General features: G+C 39.2%; 1 protein-coding gene across 8 annotated transcripts in view; it reads left to right on the plus strand.

The window, feature by feature from the left end:
- The window catches only part of slc4a4b (solute carrier family 4 member 4b), a 50,356-nt gene that overhangs the window by 12,166 nt on the left and 25,466 nt on the right, over positions 1-12,724 (plus strand). For all 8 annotated transcript variants that reach the window (XM_053240113.1, XM_053240112.1, XM_053240114.1 and 5 more), the window contains 3 exons: positions 2,764-2,834; positions 6,384-6,557; positions 10,381-10,516. In XM_053240113.1, coding sequence (XP_053096088.1) covers positions 2,764-2,834; positions 6,384-6,557; positions 10,381-10,516 — 381 coding nt within the window. The remainder of the gene's footprint in view (positions 1-2,763; positions 2,835-6,383; positions 6,558-10,380; positions 10,517-12,724) is intronic.

The following is a 12,724-nucleotide window of genomic DNA, read 5'->3' on the forward strand; positions in this document are numbered from 1 at the left end:
AGTACTGTTTTCTTTGCCTTCTTTGGGTTCCTTGATTTCTTCCTTTTGCTTAAGAGAAGAGAAAAGGCAGTAAGAATTCTCTCACTTTCTTGCTGCATAATCAGAACAGATCACTATAAGGCTGAATGAAAGTAGTGTACAGTAAAAAGTGGGCTTTCAGTTCACCTGTTTCTATATGAAGGTTCAATTTGTTTGTAAGAAATCCTGAATGGAGACTCCAAACTTATAACTGTTAAAGAAATTAGTTATTCAAGGATTCTGTGTATGATTAATGGTTCTAATGTTCTAAAAGGGTTCTACTTGGAACTGTTTCCAAAACATGTAGTGGTTTCCCCAGAGGGACAAACCAAAGAACGCTTTAGGATGCTAAATAGAACCTTTTATTCTAGGAGTGTTGGGATAAAGTGTAGATGTGATAAAGGGTGAGTGTGTGTTTCACTCCCGCTATAGGCTTTTTTGGCCACAACCTTCAGATGTTCAGTTAACAGCCACACACAGACTACAAATTACATTTCCATCTCTAATACTTTGTAGGCCATACTCTGAAAGATGAAAAAATCAGTGCAAATGTGCAAAATAATAAAATTGTGCATCATATTACCCTATTAGATACTTAAACATGAAACACTAATCTACAGGTTTTCACGGGACCGGGATCCCACAGGATTCAACAAAAAAGTCACTGTTTTTACTCTCGTGACATGCAAGTGGGAGCTGGCAGTCTGATATGAAGCTCACAAGACAAAGAAAAGTCCATGTAGTTTAGAGTGAGAGCGTACTGGACACAGCACAGTGCTGAGCGATGTGTTTACTGCGTAGTCTGTGTCACAATCAATGGTCAAAGACAAGCATAAGCAGAAGAAGCGTTAGAGAACAAGAGATTAAGAAATACAGTGAAACGAAAGGACAGGAATATGACAATATTGCTAAATAATAGTACACCAATAATAAAAACAGAACTGCATAGATGATATTGAACCTCCAAGATTTTGCCTGATACACACTGTTTTGAAATGGTGAATTTTTACAGCCCTATTGAGAATGTGTGTTTGTATGGCCTTGTCTTGTTGCTCCCCTCAAAGAATATATCAGAATATAGAACAGTCAATGGAAATACACAAAACTTCAGAGATTGATTTAATGACTTTCTGATATTTGCTAAACGAATGGAGAAACAGGGAGAAGGACAGCTACAGAGTGCTAAATTAAATGGCAATGATACTTGATGTGTGTGTATATGCTGTCAGGGTGTGTCCCTCTGTGTGTGTGGGATGTATTGCGGCTTTGTGATTTTTCTGTGTGCATGTACATACATGTGTGTAGTACTGGTGGTTGTCATGCGTCATTGTGTGTGGTCTTGTTTTTGTCTAGATGAGTAAGTGTTTTGTATCACTGCTGTCAGCTCCAATATTATTGGCACACTTAATGAAAATAAATAAAATTTATAATACATGCAGTGAGTGATATTTTGAGCATAAACACATTGTCACGTTTTTGTTTGTTTTGATGTGGCTTTTTTTTTAAAGGCTTCAAAATTATTGGGAGCAAGGCAGAGAAATTGGCCATGCTCTCTCTCCGGATAATCACAGCAACACTAGGCAATCATGGACGTTTGAGAGCTCATGCATGCTGAGGAGGGCAGATAGAGCTTTCATCAGATTGTGTTACTGTACCCTGTGACACAGCATGAGCTACAGTTGGCAAAGATGCGATTGGCTGGATTCGCGTGTCTCAGAGGATCCTCTCTGGTTGGTAGTTGTAGTATGATAGGGGAGAGCTGGCTGGTTGGTCAGAATTGACTGGTGATCAAATTGGGGAGGAAATGGAGGGGGGGAACAGCTGTTACAGACTATTTATAAAGGTTCCCTGATTGTCCTTGATTGTATTTTAGTTGCCTGTGTATTTTTAGATACATTACATACTGTATATGTGACATCAGTGATCTGTCAGTTTTGTGTTGGAACCTCTTTGGTTTTCCCCATGATGATGGATAATGTGTATAACCTCACTTTGGAGACTAAGGGCAGTTTAAAAAATCTTTCAAGAATGACAATTTGTGGTAATGTTCTGATGTCTTTATGAGTAATTTGCTATGAGAATGATTTTGTTAGGAAACATATTTTGCTAAAATTGTGTGAGAGGAAAATTAGATTTTTTTGTGTAGTGAAAACTTTCCCCTTTCTCTTGGAGGATGCCAAGAATTCTGGAGTTGACTGTCTGTGTATGTGTTTGTATTAATCTCAGTGTGTGCCTACAGTGTATGTCATTGTGTATATGTGTGGTTTTTGTTTCCTGACTGGCAAAGTGTTATCATCTGTGGGGATCTGTTATATTGTGTCAGTATGTGTTAAATCTGGTATAAGTCTGTGTGCGTGCAAACACAGACATGGCGTCTGCATGTTTGCATGTATGTTTTGTGTGTGTGTGTGTGTGTGTGTGTGTGTGTGTCATTGCTCAGCTGAGATGAGAGCCTCTCTGTTTCATCCAGAATCAGATGCTGATAAACAAAGAGACCTCAGTACACAACAGGATGCCCCAACCTTGAAAAATTAAAGATTCAGCAGAGATATAGAAAAAATGTGCCTTTCATATCCTAATAAATATGATTATATGTACTTCTTATCTGAAAGAAATGTTTGGGGGGAGTGGGGGAAAACAACAACAACAACAAAAAATGAGTTAAGTCTGGACCCGCAATCGCTGGTTTTAGATAATTGTATATCTGTTTCTCTCTCTTTTTTCTGCATCTGTCTTTCTCTGCAGGGTGGACGATGAGGCTGTGGTGGACAGAGGTGCCTCGTATGTCAAATACTGTGACAAGGAGGAGGTTGAGAGTATGACGCGCACACACACACACACACACACACACACACTCATATTTTGTCAAACAATCCATAGTTGTTCCTTTGTTTTTCTTTGTTTTTCTTCACCCTTTTTTGGTGGTGTTCATTGTAGATGTGGTAATGACACGTACATTAGCCCAAGAGAGGATTATGGGCAATAAAGATGACAAGTCCGTAGATGTTAGACACTAAAGACATGTAAAGACATTTACTATTATAATCCTCAGTGCACACACATATCTTCTATGTTAGTGTTAAATTTGGTATGTTTGCAGTGTTTCAGGATTGGATCCAACTTGTGTTTGGTGAGGCTATCTGTAGAAAAACCACTAACCACAGTCCACACACTTAAACATTAGTCATTGTGGGCACATCAGTTCTTTCAAACCTTCTTGCTGTTTTCATATTGCATCTATTTTTTGCTCACCTGATCATGAACTTTTGGGGCATGTGACACACTCACACACACACACACACACACACACACACACACAGAGCTGACCCAGGCTCTGTTGGCGTACTAGGCGAGATTATAAAATACAAACAGACAAAAAAGTGCAATAAACTGTAGATAAACTACATACATATACAATAAACTACAGTCCAGCACACTACAGGGCAACATTGTTATTCATGTTTGAGTAGTCACTTTTTGTGCAAAAATTTTAGAATGTGTTCTGAATTTGAGAATTCTTTCAAAACTGCACACGCCTGGACTTCTTTCAGGAATGTCATCAATGATCAATCAAAAGACAAATTTTGAGACACATCATGCTTGATGCTGATCTCTGCGAGTCCAGTGAGACCCTCTTGGGCCATGGTAGACCTCAAGTATGTTTTAGTGAGCTTGAGCTTCGAAAAGCTCCTCTCCGCAGCTGCCACGGTCACTGGGATAGTCACAGATATGCTCAGTGCCTCCCACATGTTTGGGTAGAGTTCCTGCAGTCGCTTTTCATGTAGAAAGTCAAGAATCTCCATGGTGGTCATGTTGGTTGATGGTAACCAGCCAACCAGCTGCTAGCTAGTTAGTTGAATTAGCCTTTTACCTGTCATGTGTAAATTAGTCCAACATGATATGTTGTCAACTCGTAAGTTTTTTTGTTGATGCCAACTTCATGTTATTGTAACCATTTAAATTTAATCAGTACTGAAAGGATGTTAATTGGCACAATTAATGTTGCTCAATATATGGGCAGAGGGGCACACAGTCGTCACGATACGCCACACTTCCGGAAAAAAAAACCTCTTGTGCGGCAAGCCTCTGTCATTTTGCACCCTAGGCAACCGCCTATGTCACCTCTGCCATGGGTCAGCCCTGCACACACACACACACACACACACGCACACACACACACACAGAGTCTGGGTCTGAATAATAATAATAATAAATCTCTATAATAATAATAAATAAGTAATAAATCTCTGCTGTAATCGAAATGTGCCAAGTATGTAAACATTATGGTCATTTCAGTTAGTCATACTGTGTTAAAACAGAGTGTCTAGTAAAATTAGGTAGCCTATATATTGATCTTACAGTTGGAACACTTGACATGTATAAGAATTTTAGTATTCTGCATGGAGTACAAGGGTGATGCAAAACAAAACAAAAAGAAGCATAAATCAACACAAGGATGGGAATGGGTACAATGTGGGGACAAACTTTGAACGGGGACAAATTTTAAATTCAAAGAGCAAACATTGCAAGTATTATCCCATGAAAAATAGCCACCTAGTTTCTTGTTTTGTTATAACCATCATTTGTTGTAACTAAAGCAAGAGTGACACTTTCATAGCTCATTCTGAATATTACTCATTCCGAGTAATATTGGTATATAAACACATTTAACATATATAAGAATCACAGCCAATATTTTTGACTGGATGCCCACGGCTTTGCTGGTAATGTGCTCAGTAGCTGTCTGCCAATTTTCTTAGAAGATGAACATCAAAGCATTTCTTAGTAGTTGTGATGGATGTATTATCAACATTTTCCTTGAATGTTCTGTTGCCAGTTCATCATAGTGGGTTCGCTTGTAGAAAACAATGTCTAGAACTGCCAAGAGTTTTTTTCTACTAAGGTTTGGATCAGATTAAGTTTGATCAGTCTTATGATATGGGTAATAGAACACACAGTTGTACATAAATGTGAATGTGTATGTAAATAAAAGTATGTATATACTGTATATAAGTGTATGTAGTATAGGAGTATAGGAATCAGGTACACCATAAATACACATAGTGTTACAACCTGAAATGGAGGATATGAACCTACACAAAATAGCTCATAATACTGAACTTTTTGGCCTTGGCACAAGGTGCTACATTTGGGAGAAACCCAACATTGCTCATCAACCTAAGAACACTATCCCCACAGTGAAGCACGGTGGTGGTAGCATCATATTGTGGGGATCAGCAGGGACTGGAACACTCCAGACATGTCAAATACCGGGCAATCCAAGAAGAAAGAGACTTCAGTCTGGGTGCAGTTTCACCTTCCAACAGGACAATGACCCTAAGCATACTGCCAGTGCTACATTGGAGTGGTTCAAAATCAAGAAACTGTATGTGTTAGAATGGCATGTTTAAAGCCCAGACATCAATCTAATTGATAATCTTTGGCAAGGCTTGAAAATTGCTGTTCACCTATGGCTTCCATCCAATCTGACAGAGTGTTTGTCAAAACGTATGGGCAAAAATATCAGATGTGCGAAGATGATAGAGACGTACTGTATCCCAAAAGACTTGCAGCTGTAGTTAGAGCTAGAGGTGCTAGTATTGATCCAGGGGTGGATAAAATAATGTTTATAAAAATGTTGTTTAATTAATTTTGCATCACAAAAATTATTTTGAATCTTCAGATGTCAGCTATATTGTGTAAATCAAATGGAAAAATCTAAATTAAGTCTATTTCATATCTAGGTTGTAACACTACAACATGTGGAAAAGGGGGTTGAATACTTATGCACTGTACAAATAACATTTTTGTTAACCACCATCTTCATTTTGATAAAGCTGACTTTGATTTTTGTGATTTCATTATCAATATTGGTATTGGTGAACAGCTGGTTTTGTTTGTGTGTGTGTGTGTGTGTGTGTGTGTGTGTGTGTGTGTGTGTGTGTGTGCACGTGCCCTCTTACACTCATTAGTCTGTACATAAACATCAACTACTTCCTGTTCAGCAGATCAGACAGGAAACAGCAGCTATCAGCACGCAGTAATAACAGAAGTGTCTTGTGCCAGTTAACTTTACTCTCTGTCTCTCATTCTGTCTATCTCTCTCTCTCTCTTTTGTTAAAAGATGGATTTACTGTAGTTCTTTGTATAAGAATTCTGTAAATAATAAAATAATTCAATCATAATTTAATAATTTAATAGTTAAAAAGTTTACTTTTTAAAATTATTTCATTATTTTACATTTAAATCTGTAAGCACCCTGTTTTTATATGAAACATTAGACTGTCTTATGATAGTTCGGATCATGATACTTTCTGGCTGTGCTAATTCAAGTGCAGTTAAAGTGTTTGTGTGTGTGTACACAGGCCGTCACACAGTGTACATTGGTGTCCACGTGCCCAAGAGTTACCATCGCCGACGGAGACACAGAAGACGTTCAAGTCACAAAGAAAAGAAAGAACGATTAACTGAAGGAGTAGGCGACAAATCGGACACTGAGAATGTGGACGACTCTTCCTCCAGCATCCTCAAACCTCTCAGTGAGTCACATGGTGCTAAAATATCCAGCATGTACCTAGGCTTCAGTCCAGATTCTTAATCAGTAGGAACAGGAAGAACAATTAGAATAAGCTGCAGAAAGTAACATACATACACACACACACACACACATACATGCATACATACATAAGTAAATAAATGGGCATAGCATGTAAAATTACATTCAAGCTACTGTGTCTGTTTTTCTTCGAGGAATACCGCCACTTTAAAGTAGCTTTGAACAATAAAACCAGAGCTACAATAAACATATTCAGACTGCCAGAACTCACAGGTTACTCTCACCTTTTTTTCAGAAAATCAGAAGATTCTGTATTATGAATTACGATGATTTACAAAGCTTATTATTAATTTCTCACACACCTATCTCTAACTTACAATATCCAAAACAAACCAAAATTAGTCACTTGTTGGGGGGATGGGTTGCTGCAGGACACCCTTCTCCTTCTTTGTCCTCCGCTGCCACATTAACCGCATTAAGACACATTGTGGTTTCTCCTTATGTGGTGTTTCAGCATGCCTATGACATCAGGCCTGGTTTTCTGGTATTAAGTGTGTGGTGTAGTAAGTGGTGAGGGGCTAGGAAAGCAGGAAGTAGTTTAGCATTTAGCAATTAACACCTCTCAGGTGGGTTGCTGGTAAGGTGATTCTGATTGTACTGCAGTTGTGACAGAATCTGAGTGGGAATTTCAAATACTCATATAACTGTATATGTAATTATAATGTGTGTATATGTTTTACAGTCATTCATGATGAATGTTTAACCTGGGTTTTGAACAGAAAAGTTTTTGCCCTAGTGGGCAAGAGTACGAGTTCGAATCCTGACAGTGCCATAGCCATCTGTGGCTGGGAGTCCAAGAGAGCAAAACTGGCCATGCTGGCATACTCTCTCTCTCCCCGGTCAATCACAGTGACACTAGCCAAATGTGAATTTCTGTGAGCTCAGATATGTAGCAGGGCAGATGACGCTTTCCTCCGAGTTTGTTATGCTGCCCTGTGACGCAGCATGAGCAGCAGTTTGGAAAGACGCTGTTGGCTGGCTTCACGTGTCTCAGAGGAAGCACGTGTTAGGCTTCACCCTGGCTGGCGGGTGGGAATTAGCCCAGACCAAATTTGGGAGAAAATGGGAAAAAGTCATGTAATGATGTATGACACAGTATTTGCAATGAATGCAGCTGTCATACTGCCATGTTTCTCTTTCTTTCTCTTGTCTCATACACATGTCGGACCACAATATCGCGCTATACACAATATGTTAATTACAAGCTCGGCAGCTTGTAACTATGGTCGTAGCTACAGGTATCCTGTCCTTTCGCACATTCAGTCTGCTGACTGAGAAAGAAGTACATGGTGCTTTGTTTGCCCTTAGGTGAAAGCACCACAGCACCATGAATGGTATCTCTCTGGGGTTTTATCTCTACCTTTCTAAAAGTGGTGAGGTGCCTCCATCTACCACTATCCCTAGGACCTTGTGTGCGATGTCCCCCTTGTGCTCAAGTCCTTTAAGTCCTGTATAAGTCTATACAGGATGCCTAACTGAAATGGATATCTCAGAAAAACAACAAACAAAACACTTTGGCAAACTTTGGCAACACTTTTGCGAACAAAACACTTTGGCAAAAGAGAGGAGATGACTGAGAGGATAGCTTGTGGTTGAATCGGTGATTCCTGGCCAAGGTCATATCACTTAATTATGTGAATCAGTCACTTTGAAGCTTTCAGTGAAGTTGAGCATGCACAGTGATCCTAATAGTTACCTTAGACATCATCCATCCCATCCTCAGGCCAGATGTTCATAGGCTAGGGAGGAAAACACAAGGGGATCCCTTGTCTATGCAGAGGCTGTTGGAAATCATCACCATGGCCTACATATGGGCTGGATTTGACATTGCACTCTATGAGGAGTGTCTCTTTTTGCTACTGTGCAGTCACCTCTTCACCTTTTTGGTTAGTCTTAACAGGGTCTTGTTCTTCATGACGTTGTTGTTATACATTATGCAGGTGATTCTCTCCTTTGGCAATTATCCAGTGTTCACAGAACCACATAACTAGCTTTTTATTTACCTGATGATTGACAGAATTGTTTCACGTAAACAAATTTCAGTAAGTACACTAGTACACTGAGCCTGACAGACCAAGCTATGTTTTTCCAGTCTTCAACTATCCAGTTTTGGTGAGCGTGTGCCCACTGCAGCCTCAGCTTTCTGTTCTTTGTTGATCGAAGTGGGACCCGACATGGTCTTCTGCTGTTGTAGCCCATCTGCCTCAAGGTTTTGTGTTCTGGCGTACATTCTGAGATGCTTTTCTGCTCACCCCAATTATACAGAGTGGTTATCTGAGTTACTGTAGCCTTTCTGCCAGCTCGAACCCGTCTGACCATTCTCCATTGACCTCTCGCATTAGCAAGGCGTTTCTATCGCAGAACTGCCGCTCACCGGATGTTTTATCTTTACTGCACCAGAGTAAACTTTAGAGACTGTTGTGCGTGAAAATCCCAGGAGATTAGCAGTTGTAGAAATACTCAAACCAACCCGTCTGGCACCCATCATCATGTCACAGTCAAAATCACTGAGAACACATGTTTTGATAATTGCATGAATGAGAAGGTGTGCACATATTCCTAATGAAGTGTTCAGTGAGTAATCCATGCAAATTACATGATTTAATTTTGATCATTCAAGGTTTACATTAGTTAGCCTTATTATGCGCAAATTTATACACACTCAGGAGCACAAGTAGGATACGAATGATTTTTCCCCCTGAAATTACAAAGTTACCAAAGTTAATGTTATTTAAGGATAAATCTTGATATATGATAAGTCTTGATAAATCTGGCCCATTGTACCTGTGTTTTTACATCTTGGTGGGTACCAAATGCCCCCACAAGCATAAGAATATTTGACAGTTTTGACCTTGTGGGTACATTATTTATTTATTATTATTATTATTATTATTTTACAAAACTGCATATTATATTTGAAAAACTAAAAGATCCTAAAGTTATTGGTTACTGCGGTTAAGCTTAGGGTTAGATTTAGGTGTAGCATAAATAGGCTGCATTAATAATTATGTCAATGTCCTCACAAGTATAGTAAGACAACCTTGTATTTGATTTTGTGTGTGTGTGTGTGTGTGTGCGTTTTTAAGATTGTGGTGCTGGGATTGTGCTTAACTAACTGCTTGGACTGTTAGGAGGCAATGCGCACACACACATACACACACGCACACACACACACAAAGTCAAACACTCCCTTACTGCCTGATACAGGTGTCTAGTTAAAGTGACGGTGACAGACAAAGAAAAAGAAATGTGGGAATGCAAGGGTAGAAACAAATTATCAAAAAGATATTACAATAATACTGATAGGCCAAGTCATATGGATATTACATGGCTGTCAAATTTTAGGTTAGATGCACATTTTCTGAGAACATTGAAATTGATGCAGAAATGCTTAAGGTAAACAGTGGATGCATTGTAAAATCTTTTCATGTGGGATGGTGGGTTCAAACAACAGTTTTTGGGTACAGGTATGTTTTCATGTGTATTTTCAATATCTTGTTAGTTATTTGTAAGTTGTGTCAAATAAACATGTTTGGCACATGAATAAATTTAGTAAAAATAAATGACTATTATTATTTGCATAATGTTTTATTTTTGGTTTACTGATTACCATGAGCTGAAAATTTATGTCAACAAATAGGATAGCAAAGTGAGACATAACATTTTTACATTGTTCTTACAGTACACCTGCATTTTTGCATGCCGTATTGTTTTTGGTCTTTAATTGGTCACTCGTCTCCCTGCAGTCTCTCCGGCAGCCGAGCGGATCCGCTTTATTCTGGGTGAGGAGGAAAGTGGCCCCCCGCCACCACAGTTATTCACTGAGCTCGATGAGCTGCTCACTACTGATGGCAACGAGGTTGAGTGGAAGGAGACAGCCAGGTGACACGCACACACACACACACACACACACCCACACCACAGGCCCATGTACACAAAAGGAGAGAGATAGAAAGACAAAGAGTAGCATTCACCCATTTCAGGTAGTAGTGATATTGTGTGTTGTTTCTGTTTGACCTGAATTCACTTCACTCAGTTCAGTTTAGCACCAGAATACTCAGAAAACAGACAAGCACACACCACTCCTAAACCTTTTTGTAAGAACTTTTTTAATTAGTTTGATTTGATGTAATAAATGAAGTATAAACAAATACAATAATAATATAGATAGGTAAAGGCCTTCCACTGAGCTGATGTGTGTAATTTCAGCTTGAAGCCAGTAAATAACAACAAAGAAGCAATTCAGTCACAAACTCTTATTAATTATTAGCCCTGTGTCACCGCAGACGTGTGGGTATGAGAGAGATAAACAGAGCTCTGAGGTCTGGGTTAAATGCATTGTGTGTGTGTGTGTGTGTGTGTGTGTGTGTTTGTACACATACCAGATGTTTTTCAGTATCGTAGTGCTTAGCTGAAATTACTGACCATTATACAGGAGATTACATTTCTTTCCTCTGAAATGAATAAAAAACTGTGTATATGCCTCTCTCTGTGTGTGTGTGTGTGTGTGTGTGTGTGTGTGTGTGTGTAGTGTGTGACGGTGAAAAAAAGGAATGCAAGACAGTACAGATACTCATTAAGTCAGGTGTGTGTGTAAAGGGGCACAGTTGGAAAGTGAATCTTGACAAGCTTATAAAATTAACGATCTTTTGTTTGGCCTTTAAAGGCTTTTGTTGAAAGGCTTTAGCTGAAGGTTAAGAGAGTTGCCCAAACATGACTGCACTGAGATTTGAACACACAACCTTCTGCTCTGTGACTCAAAGCCTTAACCACAGAACCACCACAAGTACGCAACAACGACACTGCAACTGGCTTCCAATGATTCAACTACTTCTACTGCTGAATTCACTGGACTAGAAGATTGCATTGAAGCAATGCAACCTGGATGTGCTAATTGTGGTGGCTCAGTGTTTAAGGTTTTATGTCACCAATAAGAAGGTCACATGTTCAAATCCCAGCATCCCCAAACTGCCTTGATTGAGCAAGAGCCTTCAGCTCAGTTGCATCCTGCATTAACCAAATGCTTTGGACTACATGTTAGTTTATACTACATACGGTTTTACAGTTCATTATTGTAAATATGTTTTACAGTAATTTTTACAATTACCACAATAATTTTTTTACAGTGTATTTTCCTTTTTAGAGGTTATAATTCATCTGTATGTCCAAAACCAATTTTATAATAGTTTTACTTGTTTCCATTTCCTTTTTAAATTTGTGCTGTCAGCACTTTCGAACAGTCAGTAAGTTTTCGCAATGGGAGTCTTTAGGACAGAGAATTTACGTTCCTGTTTCTCTGTAACATGACATTCTGTAGTTTTTTTTTGTGTGTGTTATTAACTTCAAGAGAGAAAAAAGAGAGACTGGTGAGGGAGTGTCTGTTTACAGAAGTTATAACATAAGTGAAAATATGAACTAACCTCTCTCCTGGAAGTTTCACAACATTAAATGTAACTACGACATTTAGAAAAATGACAATCATTGGCATATTGTTGGGGTATAAGAATAAAGAATAAATAAAACACTTTAGGACATGCCGTTATAGGAAAACCCAGCTCAGGGTGGTAATGGTATACACGATCCTGACTTGGAATGTTTTTCTTATAACAGCACTACCTGTTGTGTTCTATTTCCTAGATATCAAAATGTTCTTTTGTAGTTCAGTAGGCAGTGTTAAATTATGTAAATTATGGTTAGCATGTTTGCCTCGCACCTCTGGGGTTGGGGGTTCAATTTCTGCCGCCACCCTGTGTGTGCACGGAGCTTGCATGTTCTTCCCGTGCTTCAGGGGTTTCCTCCCCGAGTCCAAAGGCTGACTAGCATCTCTAAATTGTCTGTAGCGTGTGAATGTGTGCGTGATTGTTCCCTGCAACTGATTGGGTCCAGGGTGTCCCCCACCTTGTGCCCCGAGTCCCCTGGGATAGGCTCCAGGTTCCCTGTGATCCCATGCAGCATAACCAGTACAGAGAATGGATGGACTTGCATTAGTGAAGAATGTTTTTGATAACTAATGCAATTAAAGAAAAAGAAAAACAAATTACCAGGGAAATTTGGACTTTTGGACTCTGATGTAAATGCTTCATAGAATTA

Source organism: Pangasianodon hypophthalmus, chromosome 15, assembly GCF_027358585.1.
Source record: "Pangasianodon hypophthalmus isolate fPanHyp1 chromosome 15, fPanHyp1.pri, whole genome shotgun sequence".
In the NCBI taxonomy this organism is placed as follows: domain Eukaryota; kingdom Metazoa; phylum Chordata; class Actinopteri; order Siluriformes; family Pangasiidae; genus Pangasianodon; species Pangasianodon hypophthalmus.